The following is a 26,421-nucleotide window of genomic DNA, read 5'->3' as shown; positions in this document are numbered from 1 at the left end:
TCAGAGCTTAGATGCCCTCTGAAACCACACTGCTACTTACAAAATTTCGAAAATAAATTTTGCATCGAAAGAATAACATCTGGTTATTCCTATTACTTTGAATGTAGCAGACAAATGAGAACAATTATATCTTTTTGGACGTGACAAATTCTTTCGTAGAATAATCAAATTTCATTAAATAATTATCTTATAAATAAACGGACAAATTTCGCATCGAATCGATGACGAGAGTACGAAAAATTAGTATCTAATATAAACCAAGCTAATAATTAATTTAAAAAAACTCAACTTTTTTAAAATTCTGAAAATGAATTACAAAACAAAAAAAAAATAAATGTGTACCTACCTTTTATGGTGTAAATGTTCTCATATGGACGGAAAAAAAAGTGTAAGCTTTAGGTAAATTAGATAAGCAGAAATCTCCATGTTATACAAGTATACGTCATATCACTTTCTGCAAATTTAAAAACACACAGTGTGGCCAATGTTCTGTGACGGCTATGGGCTTTTAATCGAGTATTCGATTAATTGTATTGCAGCTACCACACGCAGTTGTGGTGTATCGTTGGTGGGTGCCAGCTCTAGCTACACGCATAAATTTTTTTGCGAAAAGAAATAGGATTTTCACAACTACAAACGTTTAAACGTTATAAAATCAACCAATTTGTGTTGTTGTTTGTAAACAAGAAAAGTTACTATTTACAGTGAGCGCTAAATTCGGATCTGTGCGTCACGATTACTTTTTGCAGGCGTACGCTATTGCCCCGGCCGTAACACACACACACAAACTCGCACTCATGCTCTCAGACACACACACGTATACATACATACGTGCATATGCCTGTGTGTAGACAATTTTGTTGCGTGGTGCCGGGTTACATATTTATTGAATTTTTGATTGCAAACGTGCGTGTATGCAGATTGTAGAGTGGTAAATAAACAAATGTGCATGAAATTGCTTCGCTGAAATTGGCGGCAGTTTCCTTCCCCACGATCTCCCAAAGAATACTGCACCCAGCTCGTGTCATCGTCAAAGCAGCACCAAAGCTGCACGGCTTTCAGCAAAATGATGTTCACGGTACGTTTCTTGTTGTTGTTATTGCGTATGTGTAGGGGGCGTGCATAGGTCGATGTTTGTGTTACAATCGATAAACGATGTTAAATCAGAATGTCTTGTTTTATGCCTTCCTTGCCTCAGCTTAATAAGATAAATTTAATTTTGATTCTAAACAGGGCACAAACCAGCAGCAGGACACGCGCTTCAGTGACAAAGAGAAAAAGCTGATGAAGCAAATGAAATTCGGCGATTGTCTGAACAGGCGCGTGGATATGTCCAAAGTGAAGTTGGATGTGCTACGGCCATGGATCAGTAAGAAAATAACGGACATTTTACACATCGAGGACGATGTGGTGGTGGAATTTGTGTATAATCAGCTGGAGGAAGAGAAGTATCCTTGTCCCAAGAAAATGCAAATAAACATGACAGGCTTTTTGAACGGTCGCAATGCGCGCCAATTTATGGGAGAGCTGTGGACGCTCCTGCTATCGGCGCAAGAGAGCGACAGCGGCATTCCAGCCGAGTTCATACAGCAAAAGAAAGACGAGATACTCAAGCGTGAGGAAGAGCAGCAGCAACGTCAGCGCGATCGTTCGCGCTCTCGTGACGAACATCGGCGAGAGCGTCGAGACCGCTCCAATGACAAGCGTCCGTCGCACGAGACCGCTGTCAAGTCGCGTTCTCGATCGCGTTCTGGCTCTAAAGCAAATAATGGCGCCGTCAGTGCCGCCATAAATAGCGCTGCTCGCGAGGCAGCCGCCAATGCAGCGGCGCGTATACGCAAGCGTCGATCACCCTCTGCATCCGCTCGACCTACTTCCAGGGAGCGTAGCATACAGCGGCCGGAGCAACGACGCAGTGACCGATCTACTCGACGTCGTTCCTCACGCTCGCGTTCCCGCTCGGTTAACAAGAGGGAAAAATCTACTTCCCCGGGCAAAGAGCGAAAGCGCTCCACATCTAAAGGTTCTGCAAATGCGGCAAGTGCCGTCAATGGCCGCCATTCGCTGGGTAAGTCGCCGGCTCAGTCAAAGGCAAAGTCGCGCTCGCGTTCACGCAGTCGTTCCGAACCGAAAAAACAGCATCGTGCATCCAACTCATCGCGCAGTCGCTCTAGGTAAGCTGGTTCATCCCCCTATATGGGCATAGCTTCTTATTTTATAAAATTTTAATTTTCCGTAGATCCACCAGTCGCAAAGGCTCACCAGTACGTTCCCGTTCCAAATCCTCATCGTCTGGTCACAATCGGAGACGTCGCTCCAGCAGTATATCGATCTCTCCGGAGCGTCGTCAGGACAACTTCGAGCTACGACGAAATAAAAATAGCGTGCAGAACAAGCGACAATATCGGAACAATCGCGGAGACTCAGCCAGCTCAATGGAGCGTGCTGGTGATGGCAGAGGTCGCCAGTTTGGCGGTGGAGGGGGAGGTCGACGTCCACCTCTTCATGGCAGACGCTTTTCACCGCGTGGACGCAGCCCAGGTGGTCGACAAGATAATGGCGGTCGCTTTCAGCGTTCTAATTCACGCCGTCGTTCGCGGTCCCGTATGTTATCGCGTTCGCCTATGCGGTACTCCCGCTCGCCCAGGCGGTAAGCTTAAAGAGAACCCATTATAAGTAGATATTGGAGAATTTGTATAATTCCTGTCAAGCATGTAGGCATTGAAAATCTAATGAATGTTGTTTTGCATTTCAATGAGTATACGTTTTCTTGATTTTCTGCTTGTCAAGTCCTTAACGAATCCTAATAAATGAAGTACTATCATGGATTTAATTACAGGTACAATCGACGTCGTTCGCCCATAGGTATGCACTTTAGAGGCGGTGGACGTGGAGGAGGTGGACGCGGCGGTGGCAATCGCAACATGTGGCGCGGAAACAGTCCAAATCAGCGTGGACGTATTCCCTGGCAATCGCGTCGTAGTCCCAGTGGAGGACGGGGCGGTGGCGGTCGGTTCGATCGTCGGCCCTCGCCCCAACAGCGTCGATTCTCACGAGATCGTCGCTCACCTGCGCCACAAGGTAGTGGCAACCAGTTCCGCAAATTCTCTCCGCCATCGGGTCAGGGACGTCGTTTCTCGCCTCCTCGCCGCTCACGTGAGAGACGTGTTAGCTCTCGTGAACGCCACGCTTCTTCGCCTATGCGCGACAATTTCAATCGCTGGGATACTCAACCTGAGCGAAACAACAGGAATCAGCGGCCAGTTGGACGTTCAAGCTCAGAAAGCTCGCAGGGTGTACATCGTCGCCGCAGCTCCTCCAGTCCGGCTGCAAGACGTGAGCGCAGTCGCAGCCGCTCGGAGCGCAACTTCAAGCGTGGTCCCCCGAGTCCGCGCCGTCATGGCAGCGTTCCTGGTAAGTTTGAAGCCTGATCCTCGCCATCTTATTCGTGCAAATGTGTAGTCTTATTCATTGCCACCATTCCATTACTTGTTCGTAAGCCACAAAATTTCAAAGCTCGTTATTTTGACAACAACCTTCCCAATATGCAGTATTTTACATTCAAAGATAGTTTTCAAGCTATGGATATATAATTTTCGTGAAACCTCTTAAAGATAGTTAGTTCGGTGTACTTTTCAAATCGAGATCCCGCAAGTTGATGGAAAAACATTTCTAATTTGTGTTCTTTTAGATATCGCTAAAGATATCGCTTTACTATATCTTATAACAGACGTCCGAGCGTCAGTACCGTTAAAAAAAATGTCCTTTTATTCCTAATCATTATATTTACGGTCACAGGAATTCACGGACTAATGGTTTTTGTTTAGGTTTTTGTACTCTGTACATGTACATATTAGGTTTGCGGGAGATGAAAAATGTAAGTCAGAAGGAGGCGTGACAGACCCCACAAAGTACTTGTATATATATTCTTGATCAGCATGACAAGACGAGTCGTTCTGTCTGTCTGTCCGTCCGTATGAACACCTGGATCTCAGAGACTATAAGAGCTAGAGACACCAAAGATGCTTTATGTGTGTACGCTATACGAGTTTTATTTTTTTGACTTTCCACACACTTCCCTCCTATGGGGGATTTCCGGAAATGCCGTTCGCATAATCACCTATATCTCGGAGGCTATATGACCTAGAAGCACCAAATTTTATTCCAAGATGCCTTTTGTGAATACGCAGAAAATGTGTATTTTCGAATTTCCCTCCCTCCCCCTCTCCACAGCAAATGTTCCAAGTACCCCCAGTTAGTGATTATGTGCCCGTATGCCAAGTTTCATTATGATATGACAGGAAGTTATAGCCATAAAAATACATCCTGCCGAATCGCTGTCCGCAGCTGTTGTTGTTGCTGCTGATTTGGTTGAACTTTGTGCTGCATATATGCTTACATAGACACGAATAGACACGCATAGACATGCATAGACATACATACATACACTCACATAGACGCAATTGCTATGTAAATGTGCAATTATACACCCTTTACCCGACTTTAGCTTCTCCTATGTCTATTTCAATCACTTCAGTTAGATATTTAATAATTTATTTCAGGCTGACAGCAAAAACAATATACAAACATATGTACATATAAGTTTAGTTATGGATACGCGGACTTTCTTTAAACCAGATTGTTCCGATGAAATGTTTTAAATTGTAACATAAGTGGTGTTTCTGCAACTTATTTAGATTTGAAATTCATTTTGGTTAGAAGATGTTCGCAGATGCTCTAAATATACCGCCTTGTCAAAATGCGGCCACATAATTTATATTCTTATTAGGATAATCGCTTTCTCTGCAACAAAATATTTGGTTGAATTACATTCTGCAAAATGTTCTGGAAAATATTTAATCATAAACTTGGGGGTTTGATTTCTTTTTATACCCTAATACTATACTAATTTTTATTGATCAGGATGACAAGACGAATCGATATAGCCATGTCCGTCTGTCCGTCCGTATGAACGCAAGGATCTCAGAACTTATACTTATAAGAGCTAGAACAACCAAACTTGGTATCCAGATTCTCCTAAGACCGAGAAAGTACGAGTTTGCGTTTTTTTTTCGATGCACCCCTCCACTCCCCCGCAATTCGTGTTTTTCCCATAACTTCCGTAATTTTCGTAATTTTGAAATAAATAAATTTTGGTAACTACATCCCGTTAGTGATTATGTGTCTGTATGTTAAGTTTCATCATGATTGGTCAATTCTGAAGAAAATTATAGTCATACATAAAATCGGTGCCCATGCTCTGTCCACAGCTCTGCCCGCAGCTGTTGTTGTTGCTGCTTTGATTCAACTTTGTGCTGCATACATAGACGCATATAAATACGCAGAGACACGATTCTGATGTAAATGTGTTCTATTGAAATTGTACATAATCATGAATTGAATATCTTATATTTAATTTAATTAATTAATTTAACTTAAATTTTAAATAATTGTTTTTTTTTTTTAAATTCCCTTTTTTGTGGAGAGTATAGGGTATTTTACTGTTGGTTGCTTGCTCGACTGTAGCGTTCTATCTTGTTCATTTCTCATCCTAGAATTTTGTTTGCCCTGAAGATTGTCTGTTAACCAAATCTGCCATTCCGTTTCCTTCCACTTTTGCTTGTTGTAATATGAGCAGATATTTTGGTTCCCACGAAATGTAACAGAGTTTTGTTTATATAATTTACTAACCCAATTGTCCAATCCAGAATGCCAACCTAAAATTATATCGTATTTCTTTGCAGAGCGCTCATCCGTAGAGTTTAGCGGCCCCTCTGTAAACACCATCGATCTCTGCCGCGAGGAAACTGTAGTATTGCAACTACCCAAGTCCCAGTCCCAAGCAGTTATTATAGAGTCGTCGAAGCAGACGCGCAATAGTGTTTCCAGCCTATCCCGCACACCTTCTCCGTTCCTTAAGTCGCACGAGCGTGTCGCAGCGGCGGAAGCTGCGGCACAAAAGAAGTCACGTGCGCAGAGCCACGACAGTCAGAGCAGCAGTTCTGAAAGCTCAGCGGACAGCGACGATAGCGATGATGAGGAGCAGCAGCGACAACGCCGATTAAAACTGGCCTTGCAATCTGCCAAAAACGCGGGCAAGAAGAATGCGTCGGCTCCAGAGCCCAAGGCCAAGAACAGACGCACTTCTGACAGTTCATCGAGTAGCGAGGATAGCGAGGACGACGATGATGAGGATGATGAAAGCAGCGATGAGAGACACAAGAAGAAGAAGCAGGCTGCAGCCCGCCAGGTAACAGAAAAAAGACGTGCACCGTCGCCCAAAGAGCAGGCTGTAGCCAAAGGGGCGGATAAAGAGAAACGTCGGCAGGATAAAAAGGTGAAGCGTGTCACTTCAAGTGCGGAGGATGCTTCTCCAGTGACCGATAAGCGTGTGGAGAGCCGAAAGCGTAGCCACAAAAAGTCGAGGCGTGAAGTAGCCAACGAGTCCGATTCCGATGACGGTCGTGTGCCGAAGAAGAAACGTAAGAAATCCAAGAAGGCTGTGTCAGGCAGTTCGGAAAGTGATTCGGCATCGGATGCGGAAGAGTCCGCCAAGAAGAAGCGACACAAGAAACACAAAAAGCATAGCAAGAAAAGCAAAAAGCACAAGAAACACAAGCGAAAGAGTGGAAGCAAGCGGGTGGCGGTCGAAACCAGCTCCAGCAGTGATGAGGAAGAAACCGCAGTGGTACCCAAACGCAATGGCAAGGTCTCTGCTCTGTTGCTCGCCGGCGGCGCAGTCATCAATGAGGATCTGGAGAAACAGCTACGTGAACGTGCACTCAAATCAATGAAGAAGGTGGATTAGAAGAACTGACTTACGGACTCCAATGGAAGGAATTTTCACAACATACAGACACTCATACACTCCTACACATACAACATGCACACGCGACTATATACATAGCTAAAATAGCAAGATCAACAGCAACAACAACAATAATAATAATACAGACAGACGTACGTAGCCATTTATCTATCATTCATAACATACATTTATGCATACATGTATTTCTAAACATAATTTTATACGATTTAAGTGTAATTGCGCGTGAAAACTATTATAGAATGAAAAATAATAACTAGCAACTTTTCTTGCATACAGTTGTGCGTGCATAATTTAATGTAATTTGTATTATGTACAAAATCATGAACCCAACCCAAAAAGAAAACACGATATGCCCGAAATTATTATATTCAAAACAAACAAAAAACACGTCGCATATTCGCAGTTTTCGACATGTTTATTTAGAATACCACGTATATTATATAAGTAGGTTTTACAACACATAATTAATAATATCAAAGAAAAATAAAATTGTGTTTGAGGGCATTCATTTAAAATAAACACAAGAACAAGAAATTTCAATTTAAACGATACGCGCGCCCTACTTAGATCATGCTAGATGGCGCTATTGTGTCAGAGCTGCCACTCTGCCCACACGCTAGAGATATGTCAGCTCGCGGATATGTCAAGTGGCAGCACTGTATGGCTGTCAAATGCAGTGACACACGGCTAACTTCCTTTCCTTTTTTACGTATCGTACAAGATGGTAAGAATGTGGTTATGTGGTCCGAAAAGTAGATAATAAATATTTATTACAATAATATTAATTATGTGGGAAATTCTATGAAGTGTTACAATACAAAGGTGCGCGTCTAATATTGTTGTGGTACATTATGTGGAAAAGGTGTACAGTTTTGTAGCATGCCACAAGAGAATGTGTATTCGTGTGAGCAGTTTAGTGCGGTCCGCGTGTGGTTAGTGCTCGGCAAATTGTCAAACAGTGTGTGACGATGGTTTCAAAACTACAAAATTTGTGTTTATTTGTCATCTGACGATGGCTATTAGCCGTTTTGAGACAATTCATGTAGCTTTTTCATTAAATTTAACAGGCGCGTGGACCCAAGAAGCACTTGAAACGTTTAGCCGCACCGAAGGCATGGATGTTGGACAAATTGGGTGGTGTTTTCGCCCCACGTCCCTCAACCGGTCCACATAAGTTGCGTGAGTCGCTACCGTTGTTGATCTTCTTGAGAAATCGTCTAAAGTACGCCCTAAATGGCGCCGAGGTGACCAAAATTGTCATGCAGCGCCTGATCAAGGTTGACGGCAAGGTGCGCACCGACCCAACCTACCCAGCTGGTTATATGGGTAAGTATATTGCAATGGGTATATATGAACCCTTTTGAATGCGTAATTTAATGTCCACAGATGTCATCACCATTGAAAAGACCGGTGAATTCTTCCGCTTGGTCTACGACGTCAAGGGTCGTTTCACCATTCATCGTATTTCCGCCGAGGAGGCCAAGGTAAATGTTCTTTGAATTCTGATATTTAGGGCTTTATCGAAGACCTTTTTGTGCTCTCCAATGTATGAATAGGTTCAAAATGAAGCCCAAAGCAATTTTTGTTACGACGGTCACTGATTTTGTTGGATACCACGCAATTTCAGTAACTTTTCGTGCAATAACATTGATCCTACTGTAAATGCATTTTGTTGTGAACACAATATGCCGGTTCTGTTCACATATTGAGAAACTTATTTCAAAAATAACAAAATTGAACTTTTTTACTTTCAAAGTTGATTGGATCAAATGAATCGATAAAAACTTCATAAGCATTAAAACTAAAAATACTTAAAGTTAAATAATTACTATATGAATAAAGAATTTCAATTTTAGCCGAATGAATCAAAAAATAGTGACAACAAATTTAAGCACTTTTGTATAGTTCATTTTTTGGCACCTACGATAGTTTTCCATACTAAACTCTATGTGTATTAAATCTTATTCGTTTATATTTCGTTGAAACTAATTGCGAACAATGTCTATTGCAGTACAAGTTGTGCAAGGTGCGCAAGACACAGTTGGGCCCTAAGGGCGTGCCCTTCCTTGTCACACATGACGGTCGCACCATACGTTACCCCGATCCCTTGGTCAAGGCCAACGATACCGTGCAGGTGGACATAGCCAGCGGCAAGATCACCGACTACATCAAATTCGACTCAGGTGAGTTTTCGATACAGAGATGTGATTGGTAAACAATTGGCTTGTTCGAAGACTACAAAGCGATAATACATATATATATAGTGGCGTGGTTCAAATATAAGCCAATAGCAATTTTTGTTACGACGGTCACTGATCTGCGTAGCTCTCTAGCGATTTCAGTAACTTTTCGTGCAATCACAACTTTAAAAATGATTTAAAATATAGTTTGAAATTTGTAACTAATGATGCTTTCATTCTGAAACCACAGGCAACCTTTGCATGATTACTGGAGGAAGAAATTTGGGACGTGTCGGCACTGTCGTCAACCGGGAGCGTCACCCCGGTTCTTTCGACATTGTCCACATAAAAGACTCGCAGGGTCATGTGTTTGCCACCCGTTTGACCAATGTCTTCATCATCGGCAAGGGCAACAAGCCCTACATTTCATTGCCAAAGGGCAAGGGTGTTAAGCTCAGCATTTCCGAGGAGCGTGACAAGCGATTGGCCGCCAAGACCCACTAATGGACGTTTGTATGGACAAACGATTAAAGAGGATGATGTTTTCTTTTTAGTATAACTGTACGGCAAACTACAGAATAAAATTAAAAACCAACAACGTGAAAGTTTGAGTATAATATTTTCTGTTTCGTGCCCTCGAACAAAGAAAAAGTATACATGTGTTAGTGTGCTCTTCACTAAGCGAAATGTGTGTATGGTTCCCAACAAAGTATTTTGTAATAATCTCTAGATGTAATTTGTTCAAAAATGTTCAGTTTTGCCTTTGTAAAACGGTCTTTTTTTTCGCTTAGATCACTTATGAGTACATTTTAACTGATATAGAAGGCATATCAGAACACATGTTGGGGTTTAAAATGGGCTGAATAACGAGTTAGTTTACGAAAGTTAAAGTCGTATCGACATCAAATAGCTGTTATTGAAAAGCTGTGGTTAAACATTATGGAAATCTCTCGCTAACGAATGTCCTTTTTTATTTTATTAGGTTGAACTGCTGTTAGTGGGGCATACATGCGTTTATAGGATGCTTTTCCTAAACTTTGAAAGCTTATATTTTTGGCGCTATCGGTTCAAAAGTGTGACCAAAGTAAATAATGCCACAGAAATGCATTGTATCCATTCCACCTCTGATTGGTGCCGATATATCCACAATATCGATATACGTACATGAAACTTAGTATCAAGAAATCGGGACAGACAGAGCAGCTGTAATTTTACAAAGAATGTAAATTAACTATATCAATATTAATTTATTGTCATTATATGCTTGCAGTTGGGTAATTAAATACGCATGTGAAAATTATATGTGTGATTTGAGGTGATCTGTTTGCTGGCCATTAATGCACGTATTAAATGCTTGTAATATTGTGTTGAGCTTTCGTGTTCTGTCCTCGAACATACGTTACGCCTTCTTTCCCTGCAACTCCAAATAGATTTTACATAGAAACCATACAAAAGCGGCTACACTGTGGTCACGAAATGCGTTTTATGTGCATGTAGGGAAGCATCGTTATAAACATACATACATGCATACATATAAGTATGTATGTACGTGTGAGTGTGTGTGTTTGCATATCAAAGTTTCTGGTGATAACTCCAGTGTCGCTTAGCAATTAAAAGGCGGACACATATTCGAATTGCCGTCGTATTACAAATAAATGAATCACATTTTGTTGTTTGGGTTCAACGATTTGTTTGTGTAATATGATCTCGGCTTTTGCCGTTGTGTGCTGCTGTTTCATAGCTAAACAATGTATAAGCATACATACATTTTTATTTTATTGCAGACAGCAGTAGCATTGAAGTCAACAATCGAGCACCATGTCGCATGCATTAAATAATTCTGCAGGTACCTCTCATCGCGACTATGGATCTATTACTACTTCGACCACCGTCACTCCAGAGGTTAGCTTTGTTGGCGGCTTCAGCCCCACAGAGTTTATGTCGCTGAGTGAGGACATTGCCCATAACATCAATGCAATCAACTCGAGCACCAAGCAACTCGAAAAAGCTTTGAAGAATATGGACAGCTCGTCGGTACGCGATAAGGTGCACAAGATTAACAGTAAGACAAAGGAGCATGTTGAAACAACAACTTCGTATCTGCAACGCTTAGCGACAGTGGTACCGCGCGGCGATCAGCAGCAAAAGCTTCAGCTTGACAAATTAAAGGGTGATTTTGAAAGTGTAGTGAAGAAATACTCGGCTTTGCAAAGGAACATTTCAACCTCATTGAGACGCAGCTACCTCCTGCAGGAGGAGATTGCACGGGGAGAAGCAGAAGAGTCTGCTCAGGGAAACTCACTAAAGAAGCATGTGGAACAGGAGGAAATGGCCCGCCAGTTGGTGATGATGAAGGAGCGTGAAAAGCAACTGATTCTATTGGAAGAAGATGTACTTGATGTCCAACAAATCATGGCCAAACTTAGTATGATGGTGCACCAGCAGGGCGAGAGCGTAGGTAAGGCTGTGGAATGTTGTTGATTCGAATGCGAATAGTCTATATAACATCTATGTTTTGGAAATCACAGGTGTTGTGGAAACCGTTATAGGACAAACAGCTGCAAATGTGGAGGAGGGTCGGCTAGAGTTGGCTAAAGCGGAAAGAAGTCACCGGAGCCAGCGGCGCAAGATTTTGATTCTGTTAGCGATTGCTGTGATAATAGGATTAATTGTAACTATTATTATTGTCAGCAAATTAAGTTAATTTGTTAATAATACATACTTATATAATAATTATGTAATATACATATGTAATAATTTTAAGACCTTTTTTTGCATTTCATATGCAATCGACTAACTATGATTCATCACAAAGTGAGAGAGCGCGCGCAAAGCGGTCGGACAAGTTGGAATGCGTAATAGTTTTTAGCTGTGTACTTGTATTTATAAACGACAAACCCAAAAATTGCATAAAATACACATTGATGTTTTATAATGTTATCAACTAATTCTTGTTGAGACTAAATCAAGGAGGCATCACTGGAGGTAGTAAATTTAGTTTTCACTTCAACAAAAACTATGTTAATAAACGTTCATGTATGTATTTGTTAAAATAAAGTATCATCAATTATGCACTGCAATAACATAAAATAAATAATTTATATTTGCGATTAAGAATCTCTTATATACAATAATCTCTCTTATACATATGAATAGATCTGTAACACGAGACCCATATTTGTAGTAGTGTAGATTCCATGCTGTAAATAGCCTCCAGGTTGTGTTGCATTACGCCAATACGTTACTATGATTTTTTGGAAAACAATGCATCGATATTTATCGGTTTTTTTATACTCACGATATATCGTCAATAAGTTTGTTTGGTTGTGCTTGCGCCAGTGCGATTAAAAGATTACTCAAATTGGACTACTTTATCCTCGGATCGATTAGGTTTTAAACGTTTTGGTATAAACGAATTTTTTAAAAACGTTCTGGAAAATTGATATACTTCAAAATATTGAAAAGTATGTGCTAAATCGATGGGTCGATGTTTTTCATCAATTTGACACTGTATAAATATTTATTTTTTCGATGCATCGATGTATGAACATTACATTTTAAGTTACATCCCTATTTGGGCGACGAATGTGTTTTTAAATTGGCGCCGGCAGCCACAGCTGCTCTAAACAACATATACAGATGCTTCCGTAATGTGTGAATGGCAAACAGCTGATGTGAATGGCAATGAATCGCTGTGAGTCCAACAAAACGAAAAACGTGCACGGTGCTAATAATTAGGCCTACTTCAACAAGTTAAATATATGCAAAATGCCTCAGGGTAAATTTAAAAAGGCAAAGCTGCCTGCTGCTATACAGAAAAAGCAAAAGCAGCAAAAACAAGCCGCATTCACGCGACGTTCAAGTAAGTACAGTTTATAACAACAGCTGCAACAGAATATTTATACAATGTTTTCAAAACATTACAGATGCGCCCATACAGGCAAGGAAGTCAAAGTTTAACGAGACGCAGAAAATAAAGTCAGTTATTTCGAAATCAGTCAACAAGAGTGTGGAGAATGAACTGCGTTCCCGTGCTCACGAGGGCTACATACAGCTTAGCAAGGCGCAGGAGGCGGTGGCCAAGCATCACTCTTCTGTTGCGGCTGCTGCAGCAGCAGCTAGCACCAGTACAACGAGCAAGGTGGAGTAAAGGAATAATCCAACGTGTTGTCTGATGAAATGTGTATATCTATATGCGGGTGGATAAATGACTATTCTAGTACTTCTCATGTCAATTGGACTTCGTGAAACTTCATTGCCTAGATTTGAGATTCAATTAACAAGCGAATCAAAGATTTGTATTAAACTGTAAAGGAATGTGTACCTCACGCACGAAAAATACGTATAATATAAGCACACAGCTATGTACATATGCAAAATAAATAATTTACAATTTCACATTTGGTGAGGCTCCGATTCTGTAGATTATCTATGCGAAGATTTAGACACACTGGCAAACCATCACTCTTGTCTTGTGTCTTATGCTTGTACGACAGAATTTTAAGTGTTAAATTTAACATTTCAAAAATTTGCAGCCCTTTATTGTCTCCATTAAGGACCTAGCCTTTTCAACTGAAACAGGAATGGAATGCTAGAGTCTGTCGGCCCAACTCCCAAACGTCAGTCCACAAGCAATATAACACTTCCATAAACAAGTACAACTTTTTTGTATCATTATAGACGCACGATTATACTTGACTTACAAGTAGTAATTGGCAACTTTGAACAAAAATTCGAAGATTTACGGGAGTTATGGAAAATCACTCTTTGCGTGAAAGTGCAGAGTGCATCATGAAAATAAATCAGAAAATGGCATTTTTTTGGGCTTGACAAAAGCCAGATACCAAGTTTCGTTATTCCAGCTCTTATAATTTATTTGATCCTTTGTATAGATGGACATGGACCAATTAATGTTAGTATTACGTATATAAGTAAGTTTATATGTCCATAATATGTATTATAAACGTGTACATATGTAAAAATATGCCTGTGTCCCTTATTTGTACTTATTAATGGACAAATTTTACCCGCATATAGTATTGCCTCACTTTTCAAATGAAATGCTGTTTTACTCGTTTTCCTCATCGCTATAAGTTTTTTAAATTAGAAAAATAGTTTGCCAACGACGTAGCATTTTAAGCTGTCATTTATTGGCCATTTGATTCGAGTAGAAAAGTTTTTTCTGCGTATTGTAGAGTGGAAAACGAGAAAAGCTGCTAAAATTCTACTATTTGTTGTCACAACGTATTCGTCTGCTATGCAAATTTGTTGTATTTGATGCGCTTTTAATTAGTTAGGATGGTAAATCGGCTGACAATCACTTGTTTTTCTTGCCCATGATTATTCGCGTTGCTCTATGATTGCTATGTGTGAGGCTTTTGAGCGACTCGCTGCACATCACGCATAAACTATCAACGGGGATCAATCGCATGCAAATGAGTTGCCACCAGTATTCATTTTGGCGATTTGCACCCTTTACGTTTTTAGTTTTGTGCAAAAATTGAAATGTCCTTTGAATATTCAGCAGAATGCAAATTCCATGCACTCAGCCTGCAATTATACGCCACTCGCCACTCCCAAGCCCCTTTTCATATGCGTTTGTTTTTTGTTGGATGCTTGACTCGACTTGTTTTGGCAGGTGCTCCCAGCACTGATAACAGTTCCGCTATATACCCACCATTCACCCCAAGCACTTTTGCATTTTTCCGAATTTTTAGCTTTTAACGCAAAAATCTCGAAAATTGCATCAACACGTTTTTAAATGGACTTGTCGAGGTCACACATCACATCATACCCATAAATTTTAAACATTTGAGTGGCAGATGCTTTTTTTTATATTCTGTACCCAACTAATAAAAGGATACATACATATGTACATACATATGTACTAGTTTAGTGCGTATGTATTTAACATACGGAAGGAGGCGTGGCAGTGCGTTACAGCGTTGTTGCCATAACTGCGTTAATGTTTACCAGGAGAACACTTTAATGGCTAAAATATTGCCGTAGCATACCGTAGCTTATTCCAGAAACAAAGATGAACAAAAAAGTAACATCCTGTACCACAAAAATGCGTTATATGCGTGTTTATAAGAGCTAATAGTAGAAGAAGAAGATGCGAGTGAAAATTGTTTGGCTATTAAGCTTTATCAGGATCATGATTTAAACTTTGCTCAACATTTGAAATCGTCCACATTTAGTAAAGGGCATTTTTCCTTTAAAGAGTAAAAAACCAAATAGATAATTAAAGAGATAAGTGGTGATTAGGTACCGTTAGATCAACTGTAGTTATTATGAGACTCGAAAAATCCCTTCAATTTCTATTCGTTGTTAATTAGTTGTCAACAGCTGCATTTATATACTTTTGTTATCCTGTAATCATTGAAATTTCTTTGCAAATTGTCATTTATCTATAGCATAGCTACAATTTGCGTTTGAATGAATCAAGTTCAAATTTGATGGCCAAAAAATAAATTGTCCACATTGCTGTTGGCGACTGTCAGTGGCTATATTTGATGTCCTGTTAGAATTTGTTTTGTTTTTTCTTTACGGTTATACCAAATGGCCTGTTTAGAAATAAATTTGCAGGTCACTTTATTGACAGCTTATAGAAAACAAAGCATCGTACCCGCTTAGACCTGCGAAAATGAATCATTAATTACCATTTGGAAGGTTTATCGCAAAGGAGACATTTTCGAAAAAGCTAAAAACCTCGAACAACAATTCAAGCAATAATAAAAAGTTATAAAAATGACGACTTGATTAAAGATAAATTTGGAAAAGGTGCGAAAGTAAAACTGTCTTCCACAACCAAACGTTGGATTTTATGGAAAATTAAAAAGAAACTCCAAACAACCGCCGTGGAAATCGCAAAAAAACTTGGTTTAGATTTCAGTGTTTATGTTAAAGGACAAACTATAAGAAATTTCTTACATACTTAGATAACATTTTCGCGAATGTCACGTAAGAAAACGTACATCAGCGAGAAAAACAAACTTATCCGTCTGATTTTCTTCCAAAAGTACAGGATCGCAAAAGTATAAGGATCTTTTAACTATCTACTATTTGCTCCTAAAAATATAACGCAAAATAGCTTCTCGTTGCATGTGGACGATTTAAAATGTTGAACTCCATATAATTTAAATTTGCAAAGTTTAGTTTATGAACCTTTGAAGTTGTGGACTGAATTGATGAAAGGGGAAAAAATTAACCAGGGACTAGGAGAGTCTACTATACATACACGTATAGATGCATGTACTTAGCATATACAGCTTTCGTAATACAGGCGCTTATCCAGATGGTCGGACATGTCTAGATCGATTTGTTTCTTCAGGCTGATTTACAACATACACATGTATGTATTTTTCTGTCCGTACATCCTTTGCACAAACCTAATATACCCAAAGGGTATAGAGTATAAAAAGATTTTCAATCGGTAGGTGTACAATTTGCTTCTGAGCCACTGCGGTCGGCTGGTCGCTTGTTCCGCCCGGCCAGCCGGACAGTTTCTCATTGTGCAGAATGTAAATTTGTCGAAATGCATGCAAAGAGAAACACTTGAGCGACAAACGGTTCGCTTCTGCTGGCGGCCACCTGCGACATTTTTTGCATACAATAGCACGGCTTTTTGCGCTTCCCTGGCCAGTGTGTACATGTGTATATGTGTCTCTGGAATTTGATTTATGAATGTACAACAAAACAAGAACAGTGGCAGCCGCTCCTGTGCTCTCTTCGATCAGTGCATTTTAGAGTTTAATTCCAGCCTCTGCCCCGACTTAAGGAATATTTAAATGCAGCGAGTACAAGGCCTGGCATTGTCACAAAATTTCGATATTTTACGCGGCTCCGACAGCAACCCAACTGTGTCTACTTCTTTAATATAATTATAAGCTGCGCTCGGCTCATCAACATGCCAGCGTACAGGTGCAATTGCACAGCTCCACAGTCTTCTTCTGCTGGTTCCACATTATCATTATCTGCGCTTTGTGCGGCGCATTCGCACTGCCGCCTATTGATTCCTCGGCCACCTCAATTCATTTGCAAAGCGTATCCAAAAATGTTGATGGGATTATTATATGTTGTACGTATGTATGTATGTATGTATGTATGTATGTATAGGTTGCTCACGAATTTGAGGGTGCGACTCAGTCGCCGGCTGCAGGTTGAATTTCAACGCATCGCTTTCCTGTTTCTATCTGTATTATTGTTTCTTGTATACGCTGATGATGGCTTTTTGGTTTCGAACCATTAATTTATGTATTAAAATTTAGGAATTCGGGTGGACAGGTAAATTTCGTGTATTTCGGGATTATGGGGTCATTATCCAGCAGAGTGTATATTTTTCATACATATTCTGGTTTTATGCCTACAATAAAAACACAACAAAATATTTATAATATAATGGATTTTTAACAACGACAAAACCGTTAAAAGTTTTCAAAGGATATATGCATGTGCTTCTATGGGTTGGTTGAGGTAGTTTAGGAACTTAAGCAACTGACTAACATATAAAACAATAAATTATAAAATGAAAACTCAGGACACTTCTTTAGCACTCGTTTGTACCCATTCATATTTAGTTTCATGAGTTTTTATTTTAAAGCTTTATATTAAAGCACGAATTAATTAAAATTCCCTGAGTCGCTAAACTGGGTATCAAGACTTGTCTTATCCAACTTTTGTACTCCCCATATATTGCTGTATTTATTTTTATTATTTTATGCAGACGCTATAGATAATACATAAATATAGTTAGTCTAGTTCAGAAAAGTTTTTACTTCAATGTATTTTATCACAAAACGTTACTACATTTCACTATAAATCAGTTTCCCAAGTAAATACATATATGTATATGTATATTATGTGCCTAAAATGGCTTATATACTAATACCAAGCACACAAATCAAATGGCGCTCTGCCTGGTTTTTTTTTTTTTTTGAAACAAAACCGAAAAGGCGATGGACATAATAACGCTTCAATAGCAAATACTTTCCAATAAAAGTTCAAAATGACGCCGACACAGGGCACGCAGAAAACAATTGCAGGACACAAAAGAACCAAAATTACAGCACACGTTGAGTGGTAGCGTCTGATTACAGGAGTACGAGTATTTCGCCTGAATGGTTCCGCCCTCAGCAGTTGGCAGGTCATTGCATTTGTCATGGCCCTGGGTCTTGACCAAAAGCATTTTGCAACAATGCCTGCTGGAGTCACTCGACCACCTTTAGACTGGATAATTGCACCAAAAACGTTGTTTAATTTTTCTTTAACGAAACTCAAATGCCTTTTGTCTGAAGTCTACTATAGATTAAGGCTGCTAACAGAGACTTATGTATGTGTGTGTGTGTTTGAATATGTGAAGAGTTTCACCTGCCTAAGATCAGTAGAGGTGTGTGGTTATTAAACAATTTATCTTGATCTCTGGTTGGAACAAAATATTTCTATAAAAGTTACTTAAATTTAAAAAAGCCTAAAAGTGATGTAGCTAAAGGGTGTAAAAGAGTCAACTATAAAATAGAAAAATAAAAAATTCAACATTTACAAAACCTAAAATTAATGTATTATCTTTTACATATATTGAAATTTTTTAAAAACCCAATACTTATTTGGTCCTGACTGACTGACAGATTCACACAACCGTAATGGTAAGAGTTAGGAAGCTGAAATTTGACACCAGTTTTTTTTCAAAGAGCTCCTTAAACTCCGTATGGAAAATCTGCATTAAGAAAAAATATTGCAAGATAAGTACAAAGCCAATTATCATTAATATCAAGAACACAATCTAACGCTTTTCCAAAGTCGAGACAACCTGCTTCCCAATATTGGTGTCTTTAGAGTTTACTCTTTGCAAGATCCTGGACACTTCTCTAAACTCTTTTCATATTATTTAAAAAAATGTATCTCCTATTATTTATATAGACAAATTTGTGATTACAATTACAATATGAAATCAAAAGATAATTTCAGGGAAATTTACATTGAACAAGGAAATTTATATACTAATAAATATCTTTTCATATTTTTTTTGGAAAATATTTCCTATTGTTGTACTCACAAGTTTGTGGTTATAATTACAATATTTTAGGAAATCAAGAGGTATCTTCAAGGAAAGTTACATCCAAGTATATCTCGAAATGTATATGCTATATATCTTTTCATATTATTTTTGAAACTATTTCCTATTGTTGTACAGACAAATTGGTGGTTATAATTACAATATTTTAGGAAATCAAGAGGTATCTTCTGGGAAAGTTACATATATCTCGAAATGTATATGCTATATATCTTTTCATATTATTTTTGAAAATATTTCCTATTGTTGTACTGACAAATTTGTGGTTATAATTACAATATTTTAGGAAATCAAGAGGTATCTTCTGGGAAAGTTGAACAAGGACCTACTATATGTCTCGCAATGTAGACATTATTTCGTCGCTTATATTGTAGGTATGTAATAGCGTTAAAGAAAATTGGCTATTCGATTCTGATTGCTGTCCGTCTTTTGCTTTGCACCTTTGATGATTAATGCTTGTGTGTCCAGGACATTTTCAGCTGACTTCGTCTAACAATGGACGCAATTTGGCTTTGTTCTCGCTTCTGATCCTGTTTCTATTGACCGCATTGTGCCCAAGAAGGCGTTGTTCGTTCGGTGGCCTTTGTCGGCCGCTTTCTTTGCACCTTTCAGAGACACGCATAATGCAAGAAGTAAATGCGTTTACAATGATCGAGCGGACTGACTGTTGAATTATGGTGCCTGCTTCGGAGAACTGGGCGCTGCCTGATGCTTTTGTATTTGTTTTACAATATTTGGGCAGCTGAAATTGGCGGTTGCTCTATGTGGGTCATTGTCAGGGGAGAGTGTGCAATCTCTCTCCATTGGGGCGGGGTAATAAGTTTACCAAGTGATTGCATCTTTCATCGAGAGTGGCTTTCAATAAACCATTTGCCCAAATCGTTTCTCTCATGAGCCTCATTATGGCGAACTTTTCCGCTAATTTGGAGTGCATCGGTCAGGCTTTAAATTCAATTTAAAATGCATCAAGCTGTTTACCGTAATAATATCAACACATTTTAAGCTCTATAAGTGCACTGCCTCGGATCTTATCTTAATGCCCATATGTTTCATATCGGAGCCCTCACGCGTCCGCTGTCTCGCTACTTGTCGTGCGTTTCTCCTCTGCATCGGTGCCTGCCGCTGTTGCGCCGGCGCAGATGCAGAGGACAACGCTGCCAATTAAGTGCGTTAAGCTGGCATCTGCACTTGGGGCACGCCAGGTGCTATACTTTAATGATTTTTTTGGACTGGTGCTTTTGTTCAGCTTAACAAGTGTTCGTCGTCGCTCATCTGACAGTGTCGGCATCGTTTTTTTAAAGCTCTACATTTTTTCTGTTGCCATTGGAAGGATTTTGCTGGCTTGCCCAAGGATGGCTTTTTTTGTGTCCGGTGATGTATCAGTCATGATACATTTTGCTTTAACCTTTAGATGTGTATGCACACGCAGAAGCACGCAGCCTACACAGTTCACTGATATTTGGAATGCAAAAACGCTGTTAAACTTCCTGCTGTGGCAGTAACAAAAGGACTTTTTCCCCCGCTGTTTGCAACGCTGATGAAGGTAATCGATCCTTTGTGGTTTATGTACATCCGTTATTGGAATGTGCTTTGCTTGATACTCCTGCTGTTGTCAAAAGTGTTTTTCTATTACAATTTTTTTTTGTGTTTTTTTGAACACCTATTCTAGTTATTTTCAGCATTGTTGGCTCTTGATGACAATTGTATTTTGCCATGCAGCTGGGGAGATTTACAGTCTTTGCGCATTATACACTGTGGGGCTCTACTTGTCTGTCAGCCGCCGGAAGTAAAAAGACAATTGCTATACCCTGTACACGAAATGTTCAAGGGGATATTAGGTGTGCGGGAAGTGAAAAATGTAGCAGGCAGAAGGAGGAGTGGCAGACCCCACAGAGTGTATATATTCTAGATCAGTATTTGTCATACATGAATCGATTTAGCTATGTCTGTTTGTCTGTTCTTCTGTCCGTCCATATGTATATAAGGGCTTTAAGATGTACACCAAATTTGGTGGTGTTGTAAATTTCAAGAAGATGCTGTCTTAGTCCGCAATCTACTAAAGCCTGGACCCTAGCTGCTGCCAAACTAGAAGAAAGTGATGAGCTACACAAGCTAATCGAGAACTTAAATTTATTACAGAAATACCGTGTCCAATCAATCACAGCATTGCTTGAAGACTATTCAGTGATTTTTTTCATGTTTTCAAATGATTTTGTTTCGTACAACGAATATACTAGAGGGAAAAACAAATATGTCAAATATCATAATAACATTTACTATAAATCTGTGGATACCATCGGCTTGGGGATTAATTCGTCTTCAATTCGCAGTTATCATCAATAAATCGTAAACCAAGTCAGTAACCATCTGCACTAGCGAATGTGGAAAAAAATAAGAATGTTGTTTATAAAATTAATAAAATGGTTGTAAATTGAATTTACTCGTCAATAGGTTATCACCAATGTTCGAGTAGAAGATAAGACCTTGACTTTGTCCATACAATTCTCAATATCAGAAAAATTAACAAATAAAGCTCATCTGGAACTGCTAGTTAACAATAAAAACAAAATGAATAAAAAGAAGAAATCGTACTCAAATGAATGAAGTTGTATTTGAACCACATATTACCCATCATACTGGATCTTAGAACGAAAATACAAATGTGTACAAATAAGTTTGAATGCATCTAAAATATTGAATCCCTAGTTGCTCGTTGGGTATTTCTTTCTTTGAAGGACATCTGCCAGACATCCATTATTACCTCTTTGATCATTATTTTTGAGTAATGGGCACTGCCTGCCGAACCAACTGTAATATTATTCAAAAATTTTAAAACAAAGCGCTCAGAACCATCTCCAATGCGCACCCATTCCACTCAACCGTGGAGATTTAGAACGAACTCGGTGTCCCTTGGGTTCACGAGGAGATTACCAGGCTGAGCAGAGCCCACATAGAGCGACTGGACAGGCACACCAATCCCCTCGCCATTAACCTGCTTAACAACAGCAATTCCACCCGTCGTCTGAGAAGATACCACCCGCTTGACCTTCCTCATCGCACAATCTAAACTTTTCAATCCATCTCTCCACAAAGTCACACATAATACAAAATCATAATGCCAATGTTCCTCCAGTATAATTTGTTGATTGTCCGTTAGGACAGATTGCAAATTTAAATCAACTGTTAATCAAAAAAAAAAAAAAAAAAAAAAATGTTGCTGGAAATAAAAGTCGTTCTTCAGCCCCAACTTATGAGCTCTTAGGAGCAGATTGCACCTCAAGATGGGAATATATGTACTATACTTTGTTCTACTATGGACTCTATAAATAATTTCCAACGCCGGTAGCTGTCATTGAATATATGTACTATATAGTATGCATATACGTCAGAGATGCTTCGTTCTGTTTGATAAATACATACTCAGTATACATAGTATAGTATATAGTAAATACCTAACCAGCGATGGTAGTCCGTGCAGGGTTTAATCGACCACACATATATCTAAAACGTATGACCCCCGTTAAGGGTCTACAAACAGAAAAAAGGAAATTGTCCATAATATAAAATTATCTTTGATTTTATTTGTATAGGCTTAAGATTTTTGTGCACAATTGCATACTAAATACCACTTAAAAGCAAGCCACTAAATCCACCCTAGCTATCTAGTATCAGATCAGGAGAGCAATATCGAAAACTAAAATTGAATTATGAGCCATTTCCTACACAAAGTGCTGAGCTGTGTTCCTCTCTCCCTAGCTTCCTTGCCATTGTGGGCTGGCCGTCTATATCTTTGTATTCGCAAAGGTGTGTCGTCTCAAGTTTCGGCACGGAAGTAGGTGTACATGTTGTGGTTGATTCTGGTGTTTGGATATAGAGCTGCATGTGCTTATACCTGCGGTGAGGCAGGAGGGCTCGGTGGATGCTGTTTGTTGTAAGTTGATATGATGGCGAGCAATTTGGCATTTGGCATTAGTCTAAAATGCGGTCTGGCGTTTAATTTCCAACATTGCCAGAGATCTTAGAAAATTCATTGAAATCCGAGCGTTTCCCACAGGTGTGTAAGAACAGCTCCAGTGCGAGCGGGAAGCGGACAGCGGATCAGGTTTTTGCCATGTGTTTGTTTGTCTGGGGATGTGTTTACTGAGTGCTGCGTTTGCCTACTCGTATATGAGCTTAGCGCTATTCGGTCGCTTATTTATTCATTTTACCTCCGAGAGTTGCCGCTGCTACCTCAAATTGTGCGTGCTAAACAGGTGACACTACTGGGAATGGGGCACGACTGACGATGACATGCGGGAGCTAATCGCGGCGGCTGTGGGGCAAGGGCGATGCTTGGCGCTCCTTAAAATGTCAAATGTTTGAGCAGCTCTATATGTGTATGTGTGTACGAGTATGTGTGCATGGATGTGAATGTGTGGGTGGTGCTAATGGAAATTGTGGCAAGCGTGCGACTTCCTGCTGAGTACATGGCTGCAAATTTAGGTTAAAAGGCTCTTAGATAGACGGGTCAGGTATGAGTAAGCGAACGGGGACGATTACGAGCAGTAATAGTGCATAGTTATTTTTATGAATTTTTTACATTTTAGCCAAACGTTAGAAGCTCCTACCCCCGTTATTAAAGTGCTGCGTTTTGACTATAAGAGCCAGCGATAGTCCAAACTTTGTCCCCAAATGACATATTTCAGCCTCCGATCAAGAAGGAAAATAGAGTTTCCACCGAAATGCATTGAAACTAAATTTCAAATGATTTTTTCGTTTTCCAACTGTAACGATTTATAGCAGATTGAATTACTTTTCTGTCATTTCAATTGAATTTTTTATGAGAAAATATTTTGTACCTACTTTTCATTTCGTCACGTATCGCAGCCCAAGAATGAAGCAAAAATATTGACAATATGCAGCTTTGTTCCAATATTTAAAAAAATACGCATTTTTTATATCGAAACCATTTTTAAATGATGTTGTTTTTATAGTTTGTATGATAAAGACATGGTCGGTATCGACATAATATCTGTTTTCTTTAATGCCAGCGCGGGGAAAATTCGAAAATAGCGGGTTGAGGGAATTATATCTTGAAAAAAATGTATTTAGCCTTTTTCTAGCTTTACTTTATATTTCCCCATACATTTCTTTCCTTATTTTTGTCAACACTTAAAATAATGAATATAGGCAGTGATAAACGACTTTCGATAATAAAAACTATCAAAATCACCTCCAGGCTCGAGCATAAACCGTTTCTTTAAGTCTAAAGTGTATAAACAAAGTGTTTGCGAAGTGGAGCGGGTCTTCAGCCAGGAGAACTTAGTTAAATCCAAATTAAGAAATGGGATGAATTTAAACACGCTTAACTCCATTTTAAGCGAAAGGTACGTTTTTTGTAAGCAAAGTAAACCATATTCATAATTATATTAATTAATTTTCAATTTAAGATTCGGACTTAATCGTAACAACAAAAATAACGTGACGAAGAGGCAGAGAGTTTAGATGAACAACTGTAGAAGTTTTAGCTTGATTTTAATGTGAATTTTCTGTTATTATTTTTACAAGAATCTCATATTATTATTATAAATTATGAATTAAGAATATACAATTAATATGAAAACATTAAAACATATATTTCCTTGAATTTAACAAAGAAAATAGTGCTTTTAAGGTCGGCTTGTTTTTTAGCTTTTTTTGGATTGCTTTAGCTTTATTTTTTTTTTGGCAATCTAGCTGTTTTTGCTCAAAAAATTATGACAGCACTGTATGGGTGTTACAATTTTGCACAATATGGGTAAAACCAAGAGTTGTTTGCACTTTTAAGTGAATTAATATATCGAAATGCGTTCATCACAAACCGAAATCGTGTTGCACATTTTCTATACTTATAAATAAATTTCATTTCGTGACCAAATGACTTTTTATACTCAGTACCCAAAGGGTAAAAGGGTAAATATGTAACACTCCAAAGAAGAACTTGCTAAGTATATACAATATGTATGTACTTGATCAGTATGCCCAGCCAAACTATTTCCGTTTTTCGGAAAGTATAAAAGCTAGAATAACTAAACTTCGTTTTCAGGTTTTTCTAATTCCGAGAAGGACAAGTTTGTGTTTTTCCTTAATGCATTCCTTCCTCAAAACCCCATTTGTTACTACAATTTGACAATTACATCCAGTTAGCACTTCTGTGTCCCCATGTTATGTTTCATTGTGATAAGACAAATGTAAAAAATAGTCATAGCCATAATTGGCCAGTAGGTGTTGTTTTTGCTGCTGTTTTGGCTCAACTCTTTATGCACACATACTATGTGCGTCATAGATACAATTCTGTTGTAAATATAAACTTATAACGTGTTACATATTTTTTATTATACATACTATGTGCGTTATAGACACAATTCTGTTGTAAATATAAACTTATGACGTGTTACATATTTTTTATTTTATTAATTTTATTTGGTTCATTTAAATTTTTAATATTATTGGTTTCTTATTTTTCTGGGATGGGGTACAGAGTATTTTTATTTTATTTTTAATATTAGCTTTTAAGTAATTGTAAGCTGCTTCTCTCTGTTAAGTTTTTGTTTCTTTTTTATACCGGTAGAACTAATGACGCCTCTAACCACACTTGGCTGAGAGACGGGGCGGAGGCGTTAATTATATATTATTGTAATTTGATTAGATTTCTCCTTCTTAGGCTTTTCTAGCTTATAAGATGCATTTTATATATTTTCCTCCTATGTCGACAGTCAATGTGTGTTGACATAAATAAATATAAAAATAAATAAATAAAAAAAGAAAGAATTATAATCATTAAATTTTTATTATATTAAATTAATTCGGTTTAACAAATACTTTAAAAATAGGTTTTTGATTTTTGTTAGTAGAAATACATAGGTCCAGGCTAATTCAGAGTTTGGTCTGCTCGAGACTATTCTTCTTGGATATTTTGTTTACTTCATATTTTGAAGAGGAGATATGTGAAGCGCAATGATTTGCTTTTTACTCTTGATTAGCTTAAAAGGTTAGTTCTTAGGTAATTACAGTTACATACAAATGCCACTAACTGTTTCACAGGGCTCTTGTACATTCAATTTAATCCACAGCCATAGCCACTGCCACTGCCTGTGGCGCGTGGCATTTATGTAGTATGTATGTATGTTGCTTGGATTCGTAAACTCCTAACCCCCATCCGCAATCCCCAATCGTCCCACACATCCCTGTACATCCGTTTTGCTCTTGCTGAGTCCCTGTAGCTACCCCGACGAGGAGTACACATGTTTTTTCGTCTGTCCCGTTATTCAGTCGCTGTCGCCTTTTGCGCATAATTTTTCACTTTCTGCTATGCACATTCG

General features: G+C 38.8%; 4 protein-coding genes and 2 non-coding genes across 6 annotated transcripts; all 6 read left to right on the top strand.

Moving 5' to 3' along the window:
* The first annotated feature begins 603 nt into the window (after nt 1-603).
* LOC115633878 (serine/arginine repetitive matrix protein 1) lies at nt 604-7,318 on the top strand. The gene is made up of 5 exons (XM_030531379.1): nt 604-1,078; nt 1,234-2,174; nt 2,240-2,650; nt 2,840-3,414; nt 5,745-7,318. The coding sequence occupies exons 1-5, from the start codon at nt 1,067-1,069 to the stop codon at nt 6,806-6,808; spliced, it is 3,003 nt and encodes a 1,000-aa protein (XP_030387239.1). The 5' UTR covers nt 604-1,066; the 3' UTR covers nt 6,809-7,318.
* A 217-nt stretch (nt 7,319-7,535) lies between these two features.
* Nucleotides 7,536-9,614, top strand: LOC115622648 (40S ribosomal protein S4). The gene is made up of 5 exons (XM_030516659.1): nt 7,536-7,553; nt 7,897-8,155; nt 8,216-8,313; nt 8,841-9,012; nt 9,260-9,614. Exons 1-5 carry the CDS (start codon nt 7,551-7,553, stop codon nt 9,511-9,513), a joined length of 786 nt encoding a protein of 261 aa, XP_030372519.1. The 5' UTR covers nt 7,536-7,550; the 3' UTR covers nt 9,514-9,614.
* On the top strand, nt 8,338-8,479 carry LOC115620098. Its single transcript, XR_003995195.1, has one exon. It is a non-coding gene; the product is annotated as a small nucleolar RNA psi28S-3327 (small nucleolar RNA).
* LOC115620100 lies at nt 9,046-9,194 on the top strand. Its single transcript, XR_003995197.1, has one exon. It is a non-coding gene; the product is annotated as a small nucleolar RNA psi28S-3327 (small nucleolar RNA).
* A 579-nt stretch (nt 9,615-10,193) lies between the features above and the next one.
* Nucleotides 10,194-11,957, top strand: LOC115633667 (syntaxin-12). The gene is made up of 3 exons (XM_030531111.1): nt 10,194-10,231; nt 10,794-11,467; nt 11,538-11,957. Exons 2-3 carry the CDS (start codon nt 10,828-10,830, stop codon nt 11,711-11,713), a joined length of 816 nt encoding a protein of 271 aa, XP_030386971.1. The 5' UTR covers nt 10,194-10,231; nt 10,794-10,827; the 3' UTR covers nt 11,714-11,957.
* Nucleotides 11,958-12,713: 756 nt separating this feature from the next.
* LOC115634080 lies at nt 12,714-13,409 on the top strand. Its single transcript, XM_030531634.1, has 2 exons — nt 12,714-12,871; nt 12,936-13,409. The coding sequence occupies exons 1-2, from the start codon at nt 12,778-12,780 to the stop codon at nt 13,157-13,159; spliced, it is 318 nt and encodes a 105-aa protein (XP_030387494.1). The 5' UTR covers nt 12,714-12,777; the 3' UTR covers nt 13,160-13,409.
* Nucleotides 13,410-26,421: the final 13,012 nt, after the last annotated feature.

This window comes from Scaptodrosophila lebanonensis, unplaced genomic scaffold, assembly GCF_003285725.1.
Source record: "Scaptodrosophila lebanonensis strain 11010-0011.00,11010-0021.00 unplaced genomic scaffold, SlebRS2 tig00000001-arrow-pilon, whole genome shotgun sequence".
Lineage (NCBI taxonomy): Eukaryota > Metazoa > Arthropoda > Insecta > Diptera > Drosophilidae > Scaptodrosophila > Scaptodrosophila lebanonensis.
The sequence above is the reverse complement of the archived record's forward strand: the minus strand, read 5'-3'. Positions and strand labels throughout refer to the sequence as shown.

What these genes read in the sequence shown, in the direction of transcription:
- LOC115633878 (XM_030531379.1), top strand. An exon ending in TACTCCCGCTCGCCCAGGCG is followed by an intron (nt 2,651 to 2,839) that starts GTAAGCTTAAAG and finishes ATTTAATTACAG; the next exon opens with GTACAATCGACGTCGTTCGC. An exon ending in CCGTCATGGCAGCGTTCCTG is followed by an intron (nt 3,415 to 5,744) that starts GTAAGTTTGAAG and finishes ATTTCTTTGCAG; the next exon opens with AGCGCTCATCCGTAGAGTTT.
- LOC115622648 (XM_030516659.1), top strand. An exon ending in TTTCCGCCGAGGAGGCCAAG is followed by an intron (nt 8,314 to 8,840) that starts GTAAATGTTCTT and finishes TGTCTATTGCAG; the next exon opens with TACAAGTTGTGCAAGGTGCG. An exon ending in CTACATCAAATTCGACTCAG is followed by an intron (nt 9,013 to 9,259) that starts GTGAGTTTTCGA and finishes CTGAAACCACAG; the next exon opens with GCAACCTTTGCATGATTACT.
- LOC115633667 (XM_030531111.1), top strand. Translation starts at nt 10,828, where the DNA reads ATGTCGCATGCATTAAATAATTCTGCAGGTACCTCTCATCGCGACTAT. An exon ending in CCAGCAGGGCGAGAGCGTAG is followed by an intron (nt 11,468 to 11,537) that starts GTAAGGCTGTGG and finishes TGGAAATCACAG; the next exon opens with GTGTTGTGGAAACCGTTATA.
- LOC115634080 (XM_030531634.1), top strand. Translation starts at nt 12,778, where the DNA reads ATGCCTCAGGGTAAATTTAAAAAGGCAAAGCTGCCTGCTGCTATACAG. An exon ending in CGCATTCACGCGACGTTCAA is followed by an intron (nt 12,872 to 12,935) that starts GTAAGTACAGTT and finishes AAAACATTACAG; the next exon opens with ATGCGCCCATACAGGCAAGG.